General features: G+C 40.2%; 1 protein-coding gene across 8 annotated transcripts in view; it reads left to right on the top strand.

Moving 5' to 3' along the window:
- Positions 1 to 24,256, top strand: part of dntt (deoxynucleotidyltransferase, terminal) — an 86,629-nt gene that overhangs the window by 14,382 nt on the left and 47,991 nt on the right. For all 8 annotated transcript variants that reach the window (XM_071481303.1, XM_071481302.1, XM_071481305.1 and 5 more), the window contains 4 exons: positions 9,930 to 10,100; positions 13,146 to 13,217; positions 13,419 to 13,542; positions 15,584 to 15,716. In XM_071481303.1, the coding sequence (XP_071337404.1) occupies positions 9,930 to 10,100; positions 13,146 to 13,217; positions 13,419 to 13,542; positions 15,584 to 15,716 (500 nt within the window). The remainder of the gene's footprint in view (positions 1 to 9,929; positions 10,101 to 13,145; positions 13,218 to 13,418; positions 13,543 to 15,583; positions 15,717 to 24,256) is intronic.

The following is a 24,256-nucleotide window of genomic DNA, read 5'->3' as shown; positions in this document are numbered from 1 at the left end:
CCTGTGAATTCATGTCTAATGAAAAATCTTTTGGAGATACTTTAAAATGTTTGTGTGTGAATGTCTTTGTGATTGCAATTACGTATATGGGTGTGTGCTTGTGATCTGATGGCAAATTAAAGAGTTGATAATTATCTCTTAGTGATCTTTGTGAGACAAATCAGAACCGATATGAACAAAGTTATTCTTTCAATCAAGAACTCGTTAGTTCATGTAATTCTTATTTTTCTGAGAATGTATTTCATAAAGAATTTCATAATTGAAATATAAGGATACTGGAAACAGAATTTATTCTGCAGTTATACTAGCAGTAGTTGGATGGAGGCGTTGCGAGCTGGAAAATGGCCAAATATGGATTACTGCTGCTTCTTTATGACTGTTGCTAATTACATGTTCTTGAAAAGTTCTCAGTCATTAGCGAATCGGATATCAGTTGACTGCACTGCGGCGATGAGTGTCAGAGGAGAGGCATGTCTGATGGCAGCGGAGATAGACCCCCATCAGAAATATTTAACTCTCCCTTTGTAACAGAAGTGATGTGAATTTGTTGCTGCACTCATGAACAAAGACATTTTTAAATCCCCTGACTTTATTGAACGCAACTGCTGAGCTGCCATGTGGATACATTATTCTCTATCTTCTTTCAGGCTGCTCATATACAGCAGCGCAGACATGTGGGGCCAAGCAGTATTTTTGGTACATGCCTTGCTGTATGGCATGGCTAGCCAGTGCCACTGTCACCTAGCAACCACAACCATATGACTTTGTCTTCAAATGATATCCAGGGTTTTTTTTCATTATTTATGCGGCTATCTTTGTACATAAAAAAGGAAAAAAAAAGGAAAGACCTGCCAATCCAACATTTGCACTGGACCTTTACATTGTGCACTCTACCAGGACAACTTTCTTTAATATTGCCCCCCAGAGTTAATGTTTTATGTCACTAATGCAGACTGCACAGTGAATGGAGTCTAGTTTGGTCTTAGCAGTGGTAGGGACACAACAACTTTCCCATCCCTCCAAAACAAAGAGAACTTTTAAATGCTGTCATTGAAGAGTTTATTATCATATATGACATTAAATAAAAACCATACACCGTAACTGATAAAAGACTAAAATAAAGTAAACTTGTTAATGGAAATGAGAAAAAAAAGAAATAATTTTTTGCATTTCTGTATTCAACGTCAACATGTTTATATTCAGCCGTCATACCAGGGTTGCCGTTCCCCTTTTCCCCTGGATTTCACATTCCAAACTAGCTCCACCTTGATCAGCTACAACAGTAAAATGCTGCTATCTGAGTGACGCATCAATATTAACAGTCTAATAATGTCAGACTGGTAATGATAGTCGCTATAGCAGGTTTTCATCTTGAATCACTGTGGCTGCTGGCTGGTGAGTTCACTACCTGTTACTGATGCTCTGGGAGGTGAAAAACCTCCTGATGTCTCTTCTTTGGTGTCATGATAAATGTGTTGGCATGGACAGAATTAACTTATGTGTGCTGTGCTCAGGCAATAGAAGAAAGGGAGTCATTTGAAATACTACATTTTCACCCATGTTTGAGGTCTGGACTGACCCTGATAACTTACACACACTGATCCGCTCTCGCCTCTGTTGTGTCTAGCAGAATGTGCGATATTCATACACGAGTGTCCAGATAGTCCCCATCATTTCAGCCTATCAAATCCTAGTATTCCTAAATCAGTTGACTTGGAGATGTGGCCTCTGGGAGCAGACACTGGAAGTTCACTTAAATATTGGTAGGGACATTGTTATTTTAAAAATATTGATTACTGCCAGTTTGCTGAAAGATTTTAACGTCTAATAGCAAGTGCTGTAGGAGATAGAGATATATTTATAGAATAGAGATACTAAACCACAGGATCGTGTTTCACTTTCCAGAAAGACAAGTCAAAGAGAGATTTGAGCTATAAAAGCTCGTGGAACAGCAGCTAGACAGGAGGAGGTGTCAGGACCTTGGCTCTGTAGTAACTTTAAAGAAACACATCTGCAGCATTTCGAGAAATACACTAATTCACTTTCTTGTAAAGAATGACATGACAAGATTGATGCCACTCTCATATCTGTGCTTTAATTATGGAGCCTAAGCCAGGGGGGATTTGCTTAACATCAGCATTTTTAAATGAACCCGTTGCTTGTTTTGGTATTTTTACCCAAGGACAAATAATAAACCCACTCGATTTTCACCACTATCAAAAACCAATTTATTTAATCAACCAGACCAATTTATTTTCCAAAGATACAATGTAGTAAGGCACATACACAATACCCAGGGGCTTTAAATGATGTGCGTGCATTCATGTGTGTGTGTGATTGTGCACTGCTGCGTTAGTGTGAGCTGTCTGTGCTTACAACTGTATGTGTGGAACGATCCATTAGACAGACAGAGGGAGCGTCAGAGGAAATAACCTGTGATGATTTTAGGATGGAGGGGAGCAGAGGCAGGGTGTGCTGGAGAAGGAGGAGGAAGTAGGTGTTGTGAAGAGGTGTCAGGATCAGGAAGAGAGGATGAGCATCATCTCAGCAACAGCACCCCAGTGAGGTGTCAATCACACACTGGCAGCAAGCGGCCCTTCATTCCACAGCAGTGCACTATTGATTTATTCATCCCTGCTCCCTCTTTATCCCTCACCATCTCTGCCTCGCACTCCCTCCCCCCTGTACCACTTCTTCCTGGCCTTTTGTTGTGTCTAACACCACCCCGCTGCCCCCATCTACTCCTTCATACTGTGCTTTCTCTCACTCTTGTTGTCTCTTGCTGTCTTGCTCTCGCTGTGACTGGGAAAAACTCACAACTCTTTGCGCGAGTACACACACAAGTCAAGCTTCCACCCTCCCTTGTTTCTATCTGCTTAGTCCTGAGTCTTCTGCTGTCACAATTTTACCATAAAGCTGGTACACGATGACACAAAAATTGACATTTGTGTCTGGGTTGATTGACAAGCAGCATCAAATACCTTTTCTCTGATGGCATATACACACACACACACACACACACACACACACACACACACACACACACACACACACATAGAAACACACACAGCATGCCAGACTAATGAGGAGGGGGGGGGGAGTTAGCGAGAGAAAGGGCTAAACATCCAGAATTTGTTTCCCTGCAGCACAAGGCCTCCAATGCACTGATAGCAGACACGCCACGGATGAGGAGTTGGGTGGATGGGGGTATGGGAGCACTGAACCTTAAATGCATCAAATTGATTCCTTCCATCCCCCAGCGGAGTTAGCATTCACAACTTAAAGAGCCAACAAACAAAAAGCTATAAGGATCAGAAATGGGTCAGGCATTGCTGCATTGTCAGTACTTGTCCGGTTTATTTTGGAAAGATGTCTGAAGGTTTTATTACTCTTTCCTTCATAAAATCTTGTTAAATTTCATATTAAAATGCCTTGAACTTTTCTTTGAAGGTGTTCTTAGAAAACAAGTTAGACACCCTTCTTTTCATCATTTGAGGTAAATCTTAAAATTATATGAAACCTCCCCCCCCTAGAATTATGCCCTCTACTTATTCATTAGATATGAGATAGATAAAATCCATCTCGTAGCTGTTAATCGTGTTAAAACTCTTCTCAGTGGGTTCTCTGACCTCCTTTCATGGTTTCTTTTTGTGCATGCAGTGAGATGGGCTGCTGTGCGAACATGACTTGCAGGCATGTCCGTGATATCCGATGGCGGGGGGTAAATCGGCGTGCTATATCAACGTCCCTGCGCACCAAGTACCCCTACCAGCCCTAACTCCTGATTAATTAGATAAATGCATATGCAGGATGGGTTTTGAAGCCTGCAGCGCTGATTTCATGCAGTTGCTACAACTTGACAGTTGACAGACTGGCTTTAGTGGGTGTGTGTCGGGTTGTAAAATCCTGTTTTTAGGTGTTTTAGTTGGTATAACTGGGTGTTCCACTCAGTCAATAATATCTAGTATCACTAAATAAACTAAAGAATTACGCTATAATTTTCCGAGGTTTGATTGTTTGCTCCAAGAAATTAAACCTATCGATTTCTGGCCACTTGGGGGCAGTGCACCAACTGCAAGCACAACACTGACATAGTGGATATGTTGATTCTGTTAGCAAACAGTTTCCTATTTACACATCCAGCAGATACGGAGTAACAATAGCAATAGTTTGAAGCTGAAATATCTGACTCTTTGGCAGCTAAATGTTCCATCATATTTACTGGGTAATTGCTTCATTTCTCTGTCAGCTGTCCGGTGTCAGGCAGGTACCAGGCATTGGGTTTATTGTAGCTCTTTTGCTGAAAACAGCTGTTTTCTGAAAATAACAGAGGTGAGATTGAACCTAAATAATAAAATTGTAAGATGTAAAGTGAAACTAATTAGCTAAACAATATTAAAATACACTGTAGAGTTGTGGGGAACTGCAGAGCTGAGTGATATTTCTCTGCTCTAATGTTAATAAAAGGCCGACCCATTGTTAATTAGAAAAGCTTTCAATAAGAAGACAGATACTACTGTGTTTTAACCTCTTAAGATTTCAGTGGAGAGATTAGTCCAGGATTGTTTTTAGCCTACCGTAAGCTAGGCTAAAGCTATCTTAAGTTAGTTTAAGATTTTTTTAAGATTTTGCTAATTAGCAAAGACAGGAATCATTTTATAGAATCATTTGAGTGAAAACTGTATTTCAACTGTCATTAGACTGTGTAAATATTGATTTACACCTCTGTAGTTTCTGTATGTGACTCTAACTTTCAGATTTTATATCTACCCTCACTTTTAGCAGACTGAGTGATTTCATTTCATGTAGTTCATTATCCCCATAAAGAATCTTGCACTGGCCTCACACCACAAGACATTCTTGTCCTAGTGCATTTTGTACCACAGAGTGTCTAGTTTTTATAATCTATAGTTTACCCAGTGATTATTATTAGTGAGGTGCTAGGAACACTAAACCAGACATTTCCAGCCAAACTTCTTGCAACACACCCTGCACACTAACCACTGGTACAACACAAATGTGCCCTATCACCTATCCAATTATTAGCTTGCTTCCCCTATTTGTCGCATGCTGCGAGGAAAACCCAGCTGTGTGTGTGTGTGTATGTGCTTTTATATTTGTGTGCGTGTGTGTGTGTGCTGGGATGTAAAGGGTCGTTGCTTCCCATGTGCTGCAGTAAACGGGTCATTGCGTCTCCTGGGTGAGCTGGACTGAAGTCTGCTGCTCACTGACCTGAGGCTGCATGTCTGCACAAGACTGCTGCTGGTGCAGTGACCTCAGATTGTGGCTTGGCTAGAGGAGAGGAAACGAAGGCATGAATATGGCTGAGTTTGTCCTGAGCTTTGGTCACACTGGGCTGCATCAAGTCCAGGTCCTGGATTTACAATTTAGTCTTTTAGTCCCTATAGTGGCTTTCAGTATTTGTCCTTCAGGCACTGTACCATGGCAGACTAGTTTATCAGCTGTGTGGTATTTCACTCATATGAAGTTGTTATTATTATTCTTAAACATAACTAATTCATACATTACATAAAGAGCAGAGCAATGGCATGCTGCTGACCCAAATGTCATGAGTGATTACAGACTAATTTCTAAGCTCCTTGTGCTATTTAAGGTTTTACAGAAGATATTTCACACTGTTTTCTTACACTTGCGGTGTCAATCCCGATGAGAATCAACTGTTGTCTCCTTTGGCTGCACAGCGGCAACAGGACCTCAGCAGCGCCTGAAATCTTCCATTACTATCTATTTCCCAAGTTCAGGGTCAGTGCCACACTGTCATGGCTTTCAGGGACACTTGAATAGAACTGAGCAGCTGTCAGTGTTATAAGTTAACACCTGTGCTTTTCAGATCATGACAAGATAAAATGTCAGCTGTGAAAAAGGACTGTTGTACTATACCTGCCAAGCCTGAAGAGGTGGAGGAGTAGGTAAAGGGCTCTACGTGAATCAAGTGTTAGAGCAGAGTTTTCCATAAGTGCCTGGCTGGATGTCCAGATGGCCGTACATTAAAACATTTCCAGCTGACTACATTCCAACAGTTTCAAGTCATGTCACCGTCACTTTGTATGACCTTATAACCTTATAACTATAACCTTTCACCAAATTAATGATTTTAGTCATCGGACATCTGGATCTTAAGTTATCAAAAAAACAAGCTGAGCTGCTATCGCAGCCCCACTCTGATGTCCTGTGTCGGCCCAAGAGCATCAGAGAAACACTGATTTTTAGCATTAAACTGCTTGATTCTGTCATTTTTACCGGTTTTAATGAGCTGGTCTGTTTGTTCTGGAGAGTAGGAGACCTCTGAAGATAATTTGGCGCCTGGTAAAAACCTCCTGAACAATGAACACAGAAGGAATCCTAACCTAAAAATATATATATATATATTTAACAATGCAGACAACAAATCCCATGATCCCATGCTAATTAACAATGTCATTGCACTCTATCTTTTGTTATTGTTTTGATTGAGAGACCCCTAGCAACAGAAAAGTGCATTGAACATTACTTTGTACATTGAATCCAGTTTATTACCATCTATGTTAAATAACAACTTAAAAACATGATAGACAGCTTAAGCTGACATGGTTGGGCAGCAGCAACAGCCTCCCTCAAGCTCCCCAGATCCCCAGCAGGCTACTATTTTCACCCAGCTGAACATTGTATGCACTAGTGGAAAACCCTGTTAGAGCCCTGTATAGTTTCTCAGAAGTTGGTGGAACAAACAGCAATCAAGAGGAAAGTCTTGGGGAATGCTACTGCGAATGAGTAAAAAGTTGTGTAAAGTGTTGTGTGGCTCCAGAGGAAGCTGTGTGAAATCTGATACACTGGTTCAAATGATGTCACTTAAAGCAGCGTTGGTTGGTGCTGAAGTCTATAAGTCTGATGGTTCAACAGTGTGTGAGACCCTCTTTTCACAAAACCTTTGCAACATTGTAATTGCGGCAGACACAACTTCTATTATTCTTCATACAACTTCATAGTGTGCAACACTATGAAAGCCTTCGAGGAGAAACTGAAAGCATGCACAGTTAATGCCATATTTATTTTCTTTATTTTTTATTATTTTATTTTCAAACCAACCCACCTTTGAATGTGTCCATTTGGACCAGCTATAACCACTTCCTTCCAACGTGGACGAACAACACATGATACTAACTATTTCTTTCCAAGCCAGGCCCTTAGACTTGCATTCACTGAGTGCTGGGACTCCAATGTGAAGCCCATGTTGCCTCTTCTATAATTGCGTTGTGTTACCTGCTGCAGGGCTGCAATAACAGTTCTGTTGGATTTACGTTGTGTTATACTGTGTTGATTGTGTTATGTTTAGGTTTTTTTGTTGCACCACTTGGTTTTCAACAACACACAATGGTGTTCCAGTAATTACAACATGTCTTTCAGTGCCTTATGATGACACCTAATTCACTTGTGAATAATTTGCAAACACATCAGCTGCGAGCTGGCAGTATACTGTTGCCATAAGGTTGCTTTGAGGTAATTTAAGTTGGCATTCGGTTGAACTCTGAAAATAACGTCAATAACATCATTGCTGTGTCGTCAGAGGTCTCTTTCGTGTAGGTTTGACTCTTTTGATGGGTGACACTTTAATTCAACTCTTTCAGTTTGAGCCTTTGTGGTGAGAACAAGTGGTTTGCTTCTGAGCATTATTTGTTGCACAAAAACTTTTATTTTATCTCAGAAGCAGCTTTACACAGCTTCAGACCTTTGTCATTTATTGGTGATGCATGGAAATAGCCTGAACAGACACAATATTCCAAACACAGAATTTGGAAAGAAGGAGGGACATAGCTTTACCCTAATGGGTATCTAAAAAGAAGACAAATTGGCAAGATGGCAGCTTCCTCTCTGAGCTTAATAATAAAACTTGTGGTTTGCAGAAGAGATTTTGTACAGAGTAAAAACACCAAATTAAAACGACATAGTGAGATAGCACATCAACTCAAAACTCAATTATCACATTTCTCTCATTTAGAGAAGCACATAACAGTAAATGCTAAGGACTTTTGGCAAGAATACATTTTCATGCAATGACACATTAGCATGTTGTGTTATGTGCTTGTATAAATGAGTGAAATGTGATAATTGTACAAAGTCGCTTTCCCATGAAATTTTAGAAGTGCTACAGAATTCTTTTTTGAGCAGTCTGAGTAAATGGTCACATATTGTTCTGTAGTTTTTCTGATTAGCTATGGTTAACGTCTTTAATTTTATAATATCTTTCAAAAGGTAAAACTACACCTGGCACCTCGTACCATCTTCTTGCGTCAACAAAAAAACAGCTTGTTTCTTTCTGGAAAGTGCTGTCGGAAATGATGGAGTTCTCATGTTGCAGACTCAAAGCCCACCTGCAGCTCTTCATTCCTCACTGCACCAACCTGCTCCAGACAGAAACTTCATTTGAAATACTTTGTCATAACCCACCTAAAAATATTAGCTATTAAGCTAATGAATGGCCTTACTGATGATCCATCTCGTCTATGGTGACAGGTTTTCCTCCATTTGGTTTTGCAACAGTAGCTCATCACTTGAGCAGCAGCAAACCGTGAAGTGGTCCGGCTGAAAACGGAGCCAAGTGTTCAGCTGTGTGCCAATATTAGAAAGTGTGACAGTGAAGTTGTTTTGTGAAGTGTTTTTCTCTGCAATAACAGTACGTTGTTTAAACTTTCAATGCAAGTGATACAGAATGGCCCTCAACACAAACAGAATCATTCCATCTACTTCCCTCTAAGATACCAGGATATTTAAAAAAATACCAAACAAAAAAAGACCATAGACAAAAGAATAACCAGGATGAACTGGAACTAGAACTTTGTGAGGATAACACCACCATGTTGCCATTTATTTAACACTTAATAAAGTTTTACTCATAACTCCTGACCAATGAGATGTAGGAAATTTTATAACATAATTCTCCTCAACACATCAACCTGCAGTAATTCTGCTGATTTAAATTTGTTCAACCAATATTTAATCCAATCTTTACCAAATTTGATTGTGTTATTAAATTTTATCCCAAAAAAAAGTCATAAATTGATTTTTTTTGCTGTATAAACATAACAATATGAATTGCCATAATCCCTGAATGCACTGTGCAGTTAAAGCAAAATTTATATGACTCATACACATACATTAAAGGAGCATTTGTAAGCTTTGCTATTGCTTCATAGCCAACGTTAGCATTAATAGCTGTTTACTTTTCATTGTGCTGCTACAGCCAAAAAAGATGCGACGAGACGGAACCAAGTTCATAGACCTGAGGTGAACAACAGAGTCTGCGTACAATTCTATAAGTGCACTTTCATGTACACCATTGATCCATTGTTATATGAATATTGAGCGCAGCTTTGAAAGAACAAATAAAGAATTTAAAAAGAGAGGAATATGTGGGCTTAGCAGAGTTGTGCGCCCTCTATGTGTTCTCTACAGTAGATTCATTCATTCAGTGTTTGGGCGTTTGTAAGGGGAAAGTCAATGGCTGTCCCTCTGGGTAGCCTGTTGTGAACAAGTGGAAAATGACGGATTCCAATCTGGTGTTCACCAGCCTCTAATGTCTCTGTCCGGTCATCCAGAAGAAAGCAACATGCAGCAGGTCCTGCTGTACAGTGACAGCAACAGGGACAGGAACAGGGACAGAGAGGGCTGACAGAGGAGGGGGGGGGGGAACTGGAGGGAGTTCAGTTCCCTGTCTGGTTTCCTGTCTGGTTCAGTGCATCTCACATGTGAATGCACACCTGACACATTTTCGATTGGTCTCTTATTCCCTTGGTTTTCACATCCCTTGTGTAAATACAATAAGCCTGCCTTATATTGCTTACTTCACAAGTGAAGATTTGTGTTTTTGCTACCTTACCTTCTTTACCGTTAGTCTTCTACCTCCCTTCACCTGTCTTTGCCTCTCGCCATAGGATGCATTTGAAGTTTTGGCAGAGATCTATGAATTCAACGAGATCGAGGGTCCGTGTCTGGCCTTCAGGAGAGCCACATCTGTCCTGAAGAGTCTGCCCTTTGTGGTTCAGTGTCTGAAGGACACTCAGGATCTGCCCTGCCTGGGGGAACATACTAAGGCCATCATGGAGGTAAGGCCTACAGTCTGCATGCAGTGTTAACTGACAGCCAATCCATTTGTATTATGTGTAGAGAGTAGTGTTGTCGTGAAAAAATATTGTTTAATTTGGACAGCCATACTAAGTGGATAAGACAGCGATTCAGTTTTCAAACAAGAGTTTTCAAATCAGCCCTGGCTCGTAAACAATAAGTGATGAAATGTTTAATGTGATGGATTACCTCTATCACCACATGACTTTCAAGTCTCTCAAACGAAATTTTCATACTGTTGTGAAATGATCTGAAATCAGTGCCTGTCTCGGAGGTGGGAAGTCAGTCTGAACACTTTGGAAAATGCATTGGAAAATGGCCAGCAGCAATGCTAAATATAGGAGATGTGATTGATGAAGTGGAACAGTCAAAATTAATGCTGCAGTAAACCGTGACCTTTATGGACTTTTATTACTGATTAATACGAAGTCCAACAAGACTGAGAGAAGTGGCTAACTCCAGTCTAAATTAGTAACACTGACAAATATGCAACTTAAGGTAGACATACATTTAATATTGCAGCAATGGAATAACTAAAGCATCTCATATAAACACACTTGAGTAGGTAGTTTGAGTGTGATGGTTAGTTAACATTTGAATTGTACATACATGACAACTACTAAGTCTTTGCTGGCACGATGCAAGAGCAATAGAAACACAGCGCATGCAGAGCGTTGCTATGTAGCAACTATCTGTAGACTATAATAGCCTATACAGTTAAAGTTATTACAATGTTTTTTTCCAAATCATGTAGCTCTGTAAAACTAACAAACCTATCCATTCAGCAATATGTCAAGGTGTGCTTTAGTGCTGCATTATATGAATGAGTAATATTTGGTGAAACTGTCAGTTGTAAATTGGAGGTTTACAGCAGGTCCACTTCCATTTAAGTGAAACCGTGTCAGAGAGAAAGACTCTTTAAAAAGCATCTAAATGGCAACGGCGAACATACAATTTAATACAACTCATGTATTTTTTTTTAAAGATGCATTTTTTTCAGTTTTATGAAAAAGGAAAATGTGTGATGCTCATGTACATGTATTTCATGTATTGCAAATATTTTACACCTTTCTTTTAGTTTACAAAGATAAGGAACATATTCACCATGTACTCAGTTTTGATTTTTTTGACACATTTTTCTGATAGAGAGACTGGTTCAATCTTACATGTGGTATTTCAAAAATCTTGCTCTGGTTGTTTTTGTGCACTGTCAAGGAGAATGTTGCTGAATCTTTCTTCTTGTAATATTAACAATCTGAACAAATATGCTTTGTGGACACTGAAGTGGAACTCCATCTTTGCTGTGAGATATTGAGGGTAAAAAACTTTTATTGTTGAGTTCAATCTTTCAACAAGATATCAAGAATGGTTTTGAAAGTCCTAGACAGACGAGCTAAGAAAACTCACACATGAGTGCACACACTGACAAGCATCACACAAATTTACCTTGTCTTTTAAGGAAAAAAAAAAAAAAAGTCTTATTGGATCACTTGGCAATCATCCCATCACCTGCAGTTGTGCTCAGGGCAGAAATCATGGCTGGTTGTCAGAGGAAGTGTCAAAAATTTTTTTCTTGGAGAGGACGCTAAATCCCTGTAGGTGAGCTCCACAGTCCAACTCACTGACACATTAAACCTAACATAAACACGGCAGGTCTCTGAGCAAGTTTCAAAATCTGTCAAATCTCTCAGCACTGAGTCTGATTCATTAAACAAAATTAAACAAAAACATATTTGCACCAGAGAGGCCAAAATAGAGTGGCTGTGACTGACCTCTCCCTCTTGTTATTCTTATGTGATTCAGACGTGAGCACAGCTGTGTGTTTTGTTTTTTTTTTCCCACTAGGTTGTCTCTTTGAACAGATCGCGGCTCAAAACAAGAAAATGACATGACACGAAAAACAAAGTGAAACCAAACAGAGTAAAAACAAAACACTTGATGTGCCTTTGAACATCGGAGTGACACTCTGTCAGCAGTGACTGAACTGCTCGCTGCTGACTGAACATCCAAAGTGGGAAAAGATATAAACCTACTGACATGAAAGTCTGGGAGCACTGAGGCAGGGGTGGGGATGAATAGTCAGTATGTGTTTTCTGTGTGTGTGTGTGTGTGTGTGTGTGTGTGCGTGTGAGTGTGTGTAGTCAGTATGTGTTTTCTGTGTGTGTGTGTGTGTGTGTGTGTGTGTGTGTGTGGGTGTGAGAGTGTGTGTGAGAGAGAGAGAGAGAGAGAGAGAGAGAGAGAGAGAGAGAGAGAGAGAGAGAGAGAGAGAGAGAGAGAGAGAGAGAGAGAGAGAGAGAGAGAGAGAGAGGCGTTGTGCATGTGACGAAGTATGTCTTCCCCGGAGCAGGGAGTGTGTTGAAGCATTATCCTTGCGTTTGAGGTTGGACTTAGCTGGGGGGTTGAAAAGCAGAGGTGGATGGGTGGATGCATCATTGAGCAGTGAAGGCAGCTTTAAACTGCACTGTACTCACATTCTGGATCAGGTTCACTGGTTCATTGAAGCTAGATGTCATCCCGCCACACATGCGCTTAAAATGCACATGGATAGTGCTTGTAAAACATAAACATGCAAGGGCTCATTTTCAACATTAAAAACTTTTACAATTTCCCCTGTGGAAGATGGTCGATATTAACCGGATAACTGCTGTTTGATTTTATGCCTTCACATAATGAAGACACTTAAAATGTGACCAGCAAATTACCGGTGCTCTGTTGAGAACGGCAGACAATTAAAGGCAGAACAAAGTTGTTTCAGAGAAAACAATAGAAGCTGGGGAAAATATTACCTTGGGCTTTTTATGAATGCCATAAAATCGGTGTTAATCCCAGGTTTCACAACAACAAAGTCATTATATCTTGAAAAGAAATTAAATGAGGACATCTGATTTAAGTGGAAGCTGTTTGTAAATGTGCAGCAATTTGGGGCCATTTGTTAATAGCTCATGAAACATAAACCAAGTGGAAAACATGCCGTTGCTGACACCAACAGTGTTTTCCCTAATATCATCTACGTTTATGTTTTGCAGGAGATCCTTCAACATGGCCGCTCGTTTGAAGTTGAGAAAATACTCTCTGATGAAAGGTATCAAACACTAAAGGTCAGTAGAATGAAAAACAACGCCATCGTTGGTGTGCTTTCTCCATCCTGCTGCCTTGAAATCGCTGTGAAAATGATTTGCATTTGCTATCTCTTAAGGACATGGCGCTCTTCAAAACTTTGAATGCTAACCCCTTCTGAGAAGAGCCTGTCATTTCAGTGCATGTCTTCTTGATTACGTCCTTACCTCGTTTCCTGCCAGCTGTTCACAAGTGTGTTTGGGGTTGGACCTAAGACGGCGGAGAAGTGGTACCGCGGAGGGCTGCGCTCATTCAGTGACGTTCTCACAGATCCCAGCATTCAACTAAACCAGATGCAACAAACTGGTACATCAACATCTCATCATCTCCACTCTGCCATTCAGATTGTCGACTGAAAAATACAACTCGAGTTTGCTTCCAAGAAAGACTCAAAGGCCTAATCGTTAAATGTCTCCAGAGGAGGCCTGCATATCATTTTTGGCTTTTTTTGTCCTTTTTTTCTTTTTTTGTCCCACAGGAGGTTCCTTATGTGAGGCTTGAGCCGTAATGTGTTTTCTCTGAAGCGAGATGAGATGTGACCAGCGGGGAGTTCACAGTGAAAATACAATGCAAAAGCAGCAGGAGCATTTTTAATAAAAATCAATGAATAGTGACTGTGAAAGGGAATGGTTGCCGTGGAACAAGCGCTCATCAATCATCTGGTCAGAGAGGGCCATGAAAGCAAAGACCATATGAAGCTGCTGACTGACAGTAGAAAAGTTATGATTTGAAAGTTTAGTTCATATTTCTGTAGGGAATCACCATTTATTACTTCTGTATTGTTATTTAGTTTAATCATGGATTGAGTTTGGATGTAGGTTTCCAGAGCAGATATTTACTGCTAAAACATGTTTGAACAACTCAGAGTCTACAGCCACAGCTGTATTGCTCATTTAAAAAGAAACAAAAACAAACTGTTGCATCAGTAAAAACTGAGATCTGAAATTAGTTTTTCATCTTTTTCAGTTTTTGATCTTTAGGTGAAGTAAATGCAACAGGGAAATGGCCGTGCACAAAGTGAAGTGGTGTGGAAGCATGTGAACTAAGTATTATTGTACTCAAAATATTTTCCCAAGGTTGGCAGGTCTCAAACAAAAGAGTTTCATCATTTACCACTCGTTTACCACTGTTACCACCCATGTTCCATGTTATACATGGTAACATTTGCTAAATAGCATAAAGTGAAGCTACGATGGATGAAATTGTCATTCATTTTGAAAGTATTTGACAGTAACCAAAGTGTTCCTTAATAAAAGATATGCCATGATGATGACACTAGAAACCATCCTCTTGAAACCATGAATGTCTGGACAAAATGTAACAGTAATCCATGGATTAGATCCTCTGATATTTCAGCCCTAGAGCTGTGTCACTAGCACGGCAAAAAAAACCAAAAACAAATGAATATATTGGTTCAACAAACAGGATAGAAGGAAGTGCAGAACAAGAAGTTATAGTTTAGAGCATATTCTGAGAGATTTTTCTGAGATGATGCAATGTTGAAATCTGAAAGGAACAGCTGAGTGAACAAAAATACAGCAGTGAAGGAGCAGCCTGACATGCAGATAACATCAGCTTCAATTGTTGCCAGTGATAGAAATCCCACAGAGCATTTAACTTACATGGTTAAATGTCTTAAGGGGAAGCACTGATATGCGGCCTTTCATTTTTCTGCAGCATTTCTCTGTTTCCTCTGCTGCTCAGGATGTCACTGTGTGCATGTATGTGATACTGCACTGTGGCACTATATGAGGTGGTAATTCAAAACATGATATTACACTGCTTACATAGTCCCATTCAGTTGAAACTCCCATCTGATGATGTATTATGCTGACAGACATCTTTATCAAACTGGTCATAATCCATCACTGGGAACACTGTGGCCTCCACTCCGTGCAGAGAAATAATGCACATTTTTGACATGGAAAATGTGTTTGAACTGTGATCTCGCCACTGTGTTCTGTAAATCTTGAAATGGCAGAAACATGAATTATCTCATTTCTTTTACTACAGTACAGACAGAAATATAATTGAAGATTTTGTAATTAAATGATGGTGTAGCTATGTCTCTTCTAAGGGAAAGACAAGGTTATTGAAGCTTTTTATGTAGCAAAGAAAAATGAGAAAATTGAAGTGAGATTTATAAAATCAACAAGATACCCATCAATCCATCAGTCATAATTTAGCTCAGCCTCTACAATAGCTGCAATCCTCTTATATCTGCGGGAGGCAGCACATCACATTTACCTTACTTTTAATTCACCCTGACTCCCCACCTCCCCAGAGCAAATGGCTATGATTGATGGCTGACTGCCAGACTAATAACCACGTGGTCTTTTCCTTGCAGGTTTTCTGCATTATGAAGACATCTCTAGGGCTGTCAGTAAAGCAGAGGCCCGGGCCCTGGGGAACATTATTGACGAAGCTGTCCATGCGATCACACCGGACGCTGTAATAGCTCTGACAGGTGGCTTTCGCAGGTACAAGACTTGTCTCCTCCTTTCAGTATTGATATGCTGGTTGAAACAGAACAGCACTTCCTATTTTGCTATTGTTAAACTCATTTTGGTTATGAACAGAGAAATGCCAAGATATTAGAAAGGTCTCAGGAGGTCTGCTTGAATCCCATGTGGCTATCACTTATCACTAAGTCTGATGATTATCACAAAGTCTTTGTTCTTGATAATGAAAGAGGAAACTTGAGTGCACAGCACACATCATACATCTTTTGCATTTACATTCAGATGCTGAAATGCATTACTTTGTCAATCTAAGAGTGCATGGTGAGTGCTCTTGTTAAGCTACCTACTGAGCACGACTATTTGTTCACAGCTGGTGCCTCCCTGCGTCGACTTTGCACTGTTCCTTTTTTTTATGTGCGCTCTTTTGTGCCTGAGTAAGTGTGGAGAACTCTGCTCTGTGGTGTTGTAAAAGTCCAGCCACAACCAGTGGCGTGTACAGTAAATAATTCAAAAGCAGTCTGGCAGTGAGGACGGGAACTTGCCTCTTAGCAGGGGTGGCAGAGCTGCCATGGTTCAGCTGATGATCTTTAATAGTGGCTGGACTACGAGCTTTACATGTTGCCATCTTTTCCCCTTATAAACCTTATAAAAGATTCACTTTTCTCTGTTTGTTCTGCTGTAAATATTCCAGTTTGTCAAAGGATGGTACAAAATTATTGTAGACTGACTTTTAAATAATTTATGATAAATAACAAGCACTGTAACAGTGTCATAAGTTCTGTGCCAGTTCTATGCCACATACTAGTTTTAGTAGTGTACGAACACTATACACTGAAATACATAGTACTGTAAATTGTTTTGCAGATTGTACACAAAAAATTGTTTCATACTAACAGGAAATGATAAAGTACTTACAAGTCTGTGACTTTAAATTGTCACTGCCAGTTAAACTTAACAAAGAGACAGCTGAGGATTTAACTAGTTCATTTTTGTTTCTAGAGATAGTTTCACTAACATTCACAATTTGTTTTGGATTTTTTTTTTTCAGCTTTGAGTAGCTGTTTCATTTCCTTTGTGCATTGCATCGTGGGAGAATAGTGCCTATTAAAAGCTCACTCAAAGATTAACCATATGACTAATTTGAAACTAATTTGTCTAATTACTCCAATGTGAACACACTACTCAAAACCTGCTTAGAATTAGTGTGCATCTACTGGTGTCTACTAATTTTTAACTCATTATATATTAACAAAAACTTTGCTTTACAAAATACAAAACAAATAGTAATTGTATTATTCATTACTTTTATTACTTAGCTCAGCTCCCACAAAGGGGACTTAAAAAAAAAATTCAAATCCTCCATAGCCACATGGCACATTTTCACAGACTGTAAATAAAGATGGACATAGCCTCGATGTCGTCACCAATACGTTTCGTATGTGGAGCTGAGAATTTGGAGCATGTGGGTTTAATAACTGTGACAAGCATGCACTTCTGTTAGCGTCATTAGCATGGCATCTTGCACAAAGGGTAACGCAGGGCTAATTCATTTGCTGACTGATTAGCCAGGTTAACAACCTAAGCTAGCAAGCCAGGTATGGTGAGCGCAGACAGCGATATGTGCTAATTAGTGCTAACATATAATCAAAATAAGACACACACCTCAAAAATACTCTTCTGTTAGTCAATTAAACACATTGAGCCATATTATCTGTCCAATATTTGCATGAAAATCTCCCAAAGGCACAAACGCCACAAACATGGCCACAAGGTCACGTTCAGTGACACAGTTTAGCTGAGTTGACGCCTAGCACACAGATAGCAGCGAGACACTGAGCGGCTACTCTGCTGAGACGGCACTCAAATTATGCATAATGTTAAACCTTAATGACATTTAAGTGGGTAAGTTAGATAAAAATTCACCCCTGTACAGTTGTCATGGAGGGGGAAATTAGCTATAGAGACCAAAACTATTTCTTGTACCAGGCTGTAAACATGTTATTTCTGCTGAAAAGTTGAGCATTTTAACACTGGAGTCTGTGGGGATTGACTCACTCTGCCTCAAGCAGCCATTCAAAGAACTGCATATTTTTTCAGGTTGATGCTTGGTAGAAATACAAAACAATGCACTGCAGTTTAAAAAGCAGCCAGTCTACATTTCTACACCACCCTACCAACTCTCAACTAAATCAGAAGATTCCAGAAGGTAGGTTTACCAGTAGGTTAGCAAGCCAGTTAAGAACAATATAAAATCAATACAGCAACTCAATCAATAAAATCAATACAGAACTGAGCAAAGATGCCTTTTACTATTTATTCCTTCAAGAGGAAGATTGTGTTATTTCTCATCTCAAAAGTTACATAGTCTCAATTGAATGGCTGGATTATGGTGTATATTTAATTATTCTCTGTGGTTATAGGTTCATAACTTTCCCAAGTAAAGATGGTATCAAACAGCACAAGAAAAAAAAATCTAATATCTCTAATCTTCAAAAGAGAATAAATGACAGCAAGAATGATATCTGATTATGTAAATATCTGCTCCTTGGGGGGGAAATGTGGTAAAAGAGATGAGGAAAGTGATTAGAGCATCATGGATAGTTAACATCAAGAATGAAGGGGAGGAACTGCACAAGATTTATGGGCCAGGAGTCTTCTGCAAAGCGTAAAGGGCCTGTGAGAGAGCTTTTATGGCAGACTCAGGGAGATGAAGCAGACATTTACCTCGCCTCATATTTGGTGTAGGCTTGGGGAGTATTATGTGAGACCTAATTGGAATCATGCAGAGCCATAATTGAAGAATGATGACTTGTACATTATAATTCAGTAAGTAAGTAATTTACCTTTATCTTGTTGAAAAGCTGATTCTCCAGACATAGTTTAAACGCAGCAGGAAGCGTTATAAGGCCTATTACATCTAAATAGTGCATGTGCTCTCTAAGATGCCAGCAGCACCACTAATAACCCACTAATTCTCTTCAGTGTGACATATTTGAAAATTCTCCCTTCTAAAGTTCTGTCAAAGCACAATTTAATTACCTATAATTTCTAGTGTGATGAAGAGTCTCTTATTAGCTTTATCTCCTCAGCCGATAGCCCTTGTCAAAACTGGAGATACACATATACTATATACCTCTTTAAATAGATGTACTTGGCTCTGGCGTATCTTTCATCTCTGGATACGATACACAAAGAAATAACTCAGCTTCCGAAAGTTTCATGAAATAGGCACCGTGCTCCAGTAAACTCAAGCTGTCATCCACTTCAGAGGTAAACAACATGGCGAGGATTTGTTGATGCCACTGACATTAGCCTCATTGAAAGGACAGCTGTGGAAGGCGGGTGACAAGTGTTAAAGCGGTTTTGTTGGGTGGGGGATTAAAAATAGATTAGGCTTGAAAATACAGCATCTATCACCGCTGTGTGTGTGAAAGGCTCACGTGGTATCAGTGGAGCACTGTATTTATTTCAGTGTGAAGCAAGTCCCCGCTGTGGATCTTATTTAACATCAGATTGTCTGGAATAAGACTCAAAGTGACACTGACGAGGGGGGCCAATGGCGTCTGCTTTCAAATGCTCAAACAGGGATTGAGTCCCATTGCACTGTTTCCCTGGAACAAAAACTGAGATAAGTAATCCTTGTCACTTCAGTTCAGGGTGTCGTGATTTTTTAAACTAACTCTATCAGCTTACAGGGGGAAGAGAAAAACAAGCTGTTTGATAATGCAATGTAAACTTTTTCCTGATAACACCTTTTTTTCTCTGTCAGCAAAAAAAGAAAAAGATCACAAAGGAGATAGAAGGTGAAATGCATCGTGACAAATGTAGCTGCTTCTATATCTACAGCTACGTTTAACTGCTGCTGAGCCCTGTCCTTCCTGCAGATGAATGCATGCTGTGAAATTTCCAGTCGCAGCAACACTTCCCACATCTGTATTATTCATACATGTTGCACTGTCGTCCACACAAAATTTGTAAATAACCATATATATTTTATGGGATTTGTGCAGAAACCTTTAATAATTTAACATTTTCTGTCACGCAATAAAAGAGTAGACTAGCCATATTCTCACAAAGTGTTTAGAGATCTACTGCTCCACTCTGCGTTGCACTTAATTTGAAGACACGCTGGCAGCATTACTGGGCACAGTCCATCAAAGTTAATATTTTCAGCTGAATCTTCCGAGCCACATCGCCCACTGACCAGGAAAGCATTCCTAATGTTAAATGAAAACAGCGCTCTGAAGGTGCCCCATTAGAGGCAGAGAAGTAGAAGAAGAAAAACACCCTCAATGCTGGAGAGAATGTGTCTGACATGGTGTTGTCTAATTTCCGCTGGCTGGGGTTGAATTAGAGGAGCTATCTGCACAGACTCGACACATACCAACGCTCTGATGCAATCAAGAAGGAGCTGTCTTCTCCTCAAATAACCATGAATTCCTGTGTTAGCCTCTCACACACATCCACGCTTCGATAACATCAGGTTGTTTTTTTAAATGCTGATTGGAGGTAAAGTGAATTTATGCTGATGATCCCTCTGTCGCTCTCCCGCTTTGGTTTTTTGCTATTCATGGCACACATTTATGCAGTGCACTCAAGTGAGTTTTGCCAGCGCAGCAGAGGCTAGCAGTGAGATTCACTCAACAACTTGAGTGCACTGTACAAGCTGGAAGTGTTGTTGAGTCTCAGCTTTGCCAGTTAAGAGTTTTGGAGTAAAGCTGCTCATTCAGCAGATGGAAATCTGTGATGCATTCTCAAATAGCTGCGTACTACGGGTCAACTCATTTAAAGAGTGTAAACTCACAAAAACGCCTACGTGAACACCGCTGAGTATTAAAGCAAATGTAAAAGTGAGTACTCCCACATCTTGTATTATTTTAGAAAGAGAATAAATTATATACAGTCACAGTGCAAATGACTGTGACTAAAGCAACATCTGCTGAGTGAACCTGTGAGCCAGGCACTCAGTCCGTTAATGCCACAGGGGTACATGCTCCCTGCTACTAATGCTAACCATTAACATTATCATGCCTTCTGGAGCCCTAATGGCTGTTTTTAATACTTCCTTGCTCCTTGAATTAGCCACAGTGACCTTTGAAGCTTTCCCACAAGCCATTCATGCCTCTCTCCATTCCTTTAATGTTCCCCTCTCTCGCTGCCGTCACTCATTTGTTAGAGGCGGCAAGGAGAGATCAAACACGCAGCCTTGCTGCTGCCGAGGCGTCTTAGGCGCCAGATCAACCCCTTGTCATTTCGCTTTATTAGCTGTGACACTAGTGTTTAAGTCTGTATGATTGTGCCTATTGTTTATCATAGTACTGTTTGTGAGTGTGAGTGTGAGTGTGTGAGTGGGTGTTGGGTAATGATCAGTTGAAAATGATGCCTGGCCTTTTGGCAGGTAGCGCCAGTGTAGGTGAGGCATGGAAGAGGAAGAGAGAAACCTCTCTCATTTCACGGGGAAACTTCAGCCCTGGGTGTTTGTGTTTGCTGTGTCTTTGTGGATGGAAAAACCTGCCATGTGACGTGGTTTTAGTGCCTTTCTATAATCTGTTGCAATTCAGCATTTCTGACTGAGTTAAAGGAATGGAAATGCATTCGACAGGTGGCTGGTCCATCACAGAGCTTACACAAACAGACGCATTCACTGTCATAGTAACACTTAAGAATGGTTTCCACTTTACCTGAGTTACCTGTGTTTGTGTTTTTTTTAAGCCGTCATTTTAAAGCCAGTCAATCCCCACAACTGGCAGGTACACGTCTTTGGATTCTGTCTTTGATCATTTGAATTACAGAGACTTCACAGGAAACTTAAACTACTGGAGTCTACAAGCTTAAATATATTTTCGTGAATCTGGATGTAAGCAGGAATGCACATATGAGCTCACTGTGTAGACATACGTGGGTGTGGCCAACTGCTTTTGTAATTGTGTGGACTGAAGGTACATGTGCAATCCTGGCACAGCGTGGACCAATCTGGAGAACTGGCTGGAACATGATGTAATATGTTGCTTGTAGGAGGAATACATTATCAGCAGGTGGAGATGGAGTGGGCTTCACTAATAGCCAATCAAATCATCTCCTTACATGTTCTTCAGAGCACAATTGTACAAAGATGAATTTGATTCCAAGGACAGGTGATGCTGCTAGTGCATACAATCTTGACGAAATTAACATTTCAAGAAGCTTCAAGAAAAACCTGTCACCTTGCTTTTAGAAGTTTAGAAGAAGAAGTACAGCAACCCTTATGGGTTTTTAATTATTATAGGTGAATGAAATATTATTTATCAGTGTCAGTAAATTCTTCCACATTTCTCCCCTTTTCGATCAAGATCAGCATCAAGCAAAACTGTCTATCCCACAGATGGCCTATGAGTTAGGGATACACGATATAATGAATATATTCGATGTTTCGTGGCTTCTTCCGTGTGAAATGCAGTAAATCACTGTACCGCAAACATCAAGTACAAATTATCACATAGAAGTTTTAAGCCGCCGGCATGAAATTCGCTTTGTGGCTCTCCCCCACCCATACAGAAAACTCCGCCGTGTGTTTGTGTATCTGGAGCGGAGGGAACTGTAGAGAGTGAAAGAAGTGAAGCACCAAAGTGAGTTTATACGTGTACCTCAATTGAAGATGGAGGCAGACAAATTGGTTCAGAAGAGAGCACTGTGTCAAATATCTTGTTGAATGCACTTTTTGTTATTTTGAGCTCTGTTTTTGTTAAGGGTCAAATTTAACTTGGTTGTGATTTCCCCCTTTTTGCATGCAAATTAAAACATTTTCCAATAGAAACCACTAATGCATATACAATAAACAAAATGTTATGCAGGCAAATGTTGCAGGGACTCATCATATTGGTGTGTTTTATGCATCAAAGGGTTACATTCCAACCCTATGTCCAAAAAAGCCCAAAAATATTGCAATATTATTCATAGGCCATATTTCTATCCCTACTATGAATTCTGTCTTGCATTGCCGTATAGTGGCCATGTTCAGAGGAGTATTAACAAGCAGTTAAGATCACAGGTCTCACAGTAGGCACACATCAGGCCAAACGTCCCAAAAGCTGACTGACTTGGAGAATTGTGCTTCATGCAAGTTCACAAAAGCAATTAATACTATTATTGTTCCTACAACACCCACTGTGCCTGATGTTAATTCACTTTTGGCCTCCGTGTCACACCATTTCTAAATTTGATGCAGTGGTAGACTTTCTCTCATTTCTATTCCGTTGCATCCTGATAGCCAGTATCTCTCTGCTTTCAACTTTGAGGGTCAGCAACATGTACGGCTGAGAACTGTCCAGTCTCTGCAAATCACATATGAAAAGGCGATATGTGGAAGTTTATTACTTCAATATGCCGACGATCTCCTTGTGGCTTCCTTCTGAGGAATCCTGCAAAACAGACTCCATTTGCCTCCTTAAAGGTCATAGAGCATTGCTTGCCAAGCTGGAGGTTTGTCAGCCAAGTATTACCTACCTGGGCTCAATCATGGACTTATGACAGCTGTATTCGGAGACTTGAAGGCTGTATTCACATCTGCACCAGTCTTGGGCTTGCCAGACTACAAGTTTTCACCTGTGTATGCATGAGAAGGAAGGCTTCACCTCAGGCATTTTGGTTTAGAATTATGGCTTCCATTACCACACTGTGGCTTTCTTTTTGTCTAAGCTGCCTCCTGTGGTACAGGAGGTGTCAGCTTGCTTGAAAGCTGTTGCTGCCACAGGTGTTTTAGCTGAAAAGTTAATCCCTATTGTGATGGACTCCACGTGTAAGGATTTGTTCATTATGTTGTTTTGCATATTGTAAACACTGGTGCCACAGAGCATATGACAGCTGTTCATAGATCAGGCTACGAAGGAACCATTCTGTCCAGCTCTAATATTTCTGTTTGTAGGGCTCCACTTTAAATCCATCCAAACTGGTCACGTTGGTTTACACAGTTACATCATTGTGGCCTGATTTGTTGTAAACTCCCAATATTTTTCAGGTTATACTGTAACCATTGAAACAGGTGGGGTTATAGTGGTCATGGTGCCTCCTGAAACATCTGCTCGACAATGTATGTCCAGACACATTTCTGTATTTTGCATATATGCCCAACTCTGGTGCACTGTGGAAACTCAGCGGGTTCATGACAGTTGGATATTACATCATATGCAGCTCACACAGGCGATACTGATTCTGTTTCCTAAGGTTCAAGGTTAGTGGATATCGCTGCTGAACAAGCCATGCTTACCCCATCCTCTATGTCTGTGATTCTCAGTCACCCAGCGTGATTTTGGTGTTGGTGTTATTCCTGGATCTTGCGGTTATTTTCACAAAAAGATCCAGTTGGGGTATCCACAAGCTTCAAATGCATCCTTCAGTTGTTTGTGCTCATGAATGAAGACAAACAACTGGTCATGAATGAGCACAAGAATGAGCACAAACAGCCGCAAGATCCAGGAATAACACCGACACTGTAGGTGGTGAAGAAAAGAGGACTAAACGCAGCGAAATTGTCATCCGATACTCTCTATAGTATCTGAGAAACTCCAGAAGATCTTCAACAA

Source organism: Trachinotus anak, unplaced genomic scaffold (assembly GCF_046630095.1).
Source record: "Trachinotus anak isolate AG129_WGS33_773 ecotype Australia unplaced genomic scaffold, CSIRO_AGI_Tana_v1 ptg000007l, whole genome shotgun sequence".
NCBI lineage: Eukaryota > Metazoa > Chordata > Actinopteri > Carangiformes > Carangidae > Trachinotus > Trachinotus anak.
The sequence above is the reverse complement of the archived record's forward strand: the minus strand, read 5'-3'. Positions and strand labels throughout refer to the sequence as shown.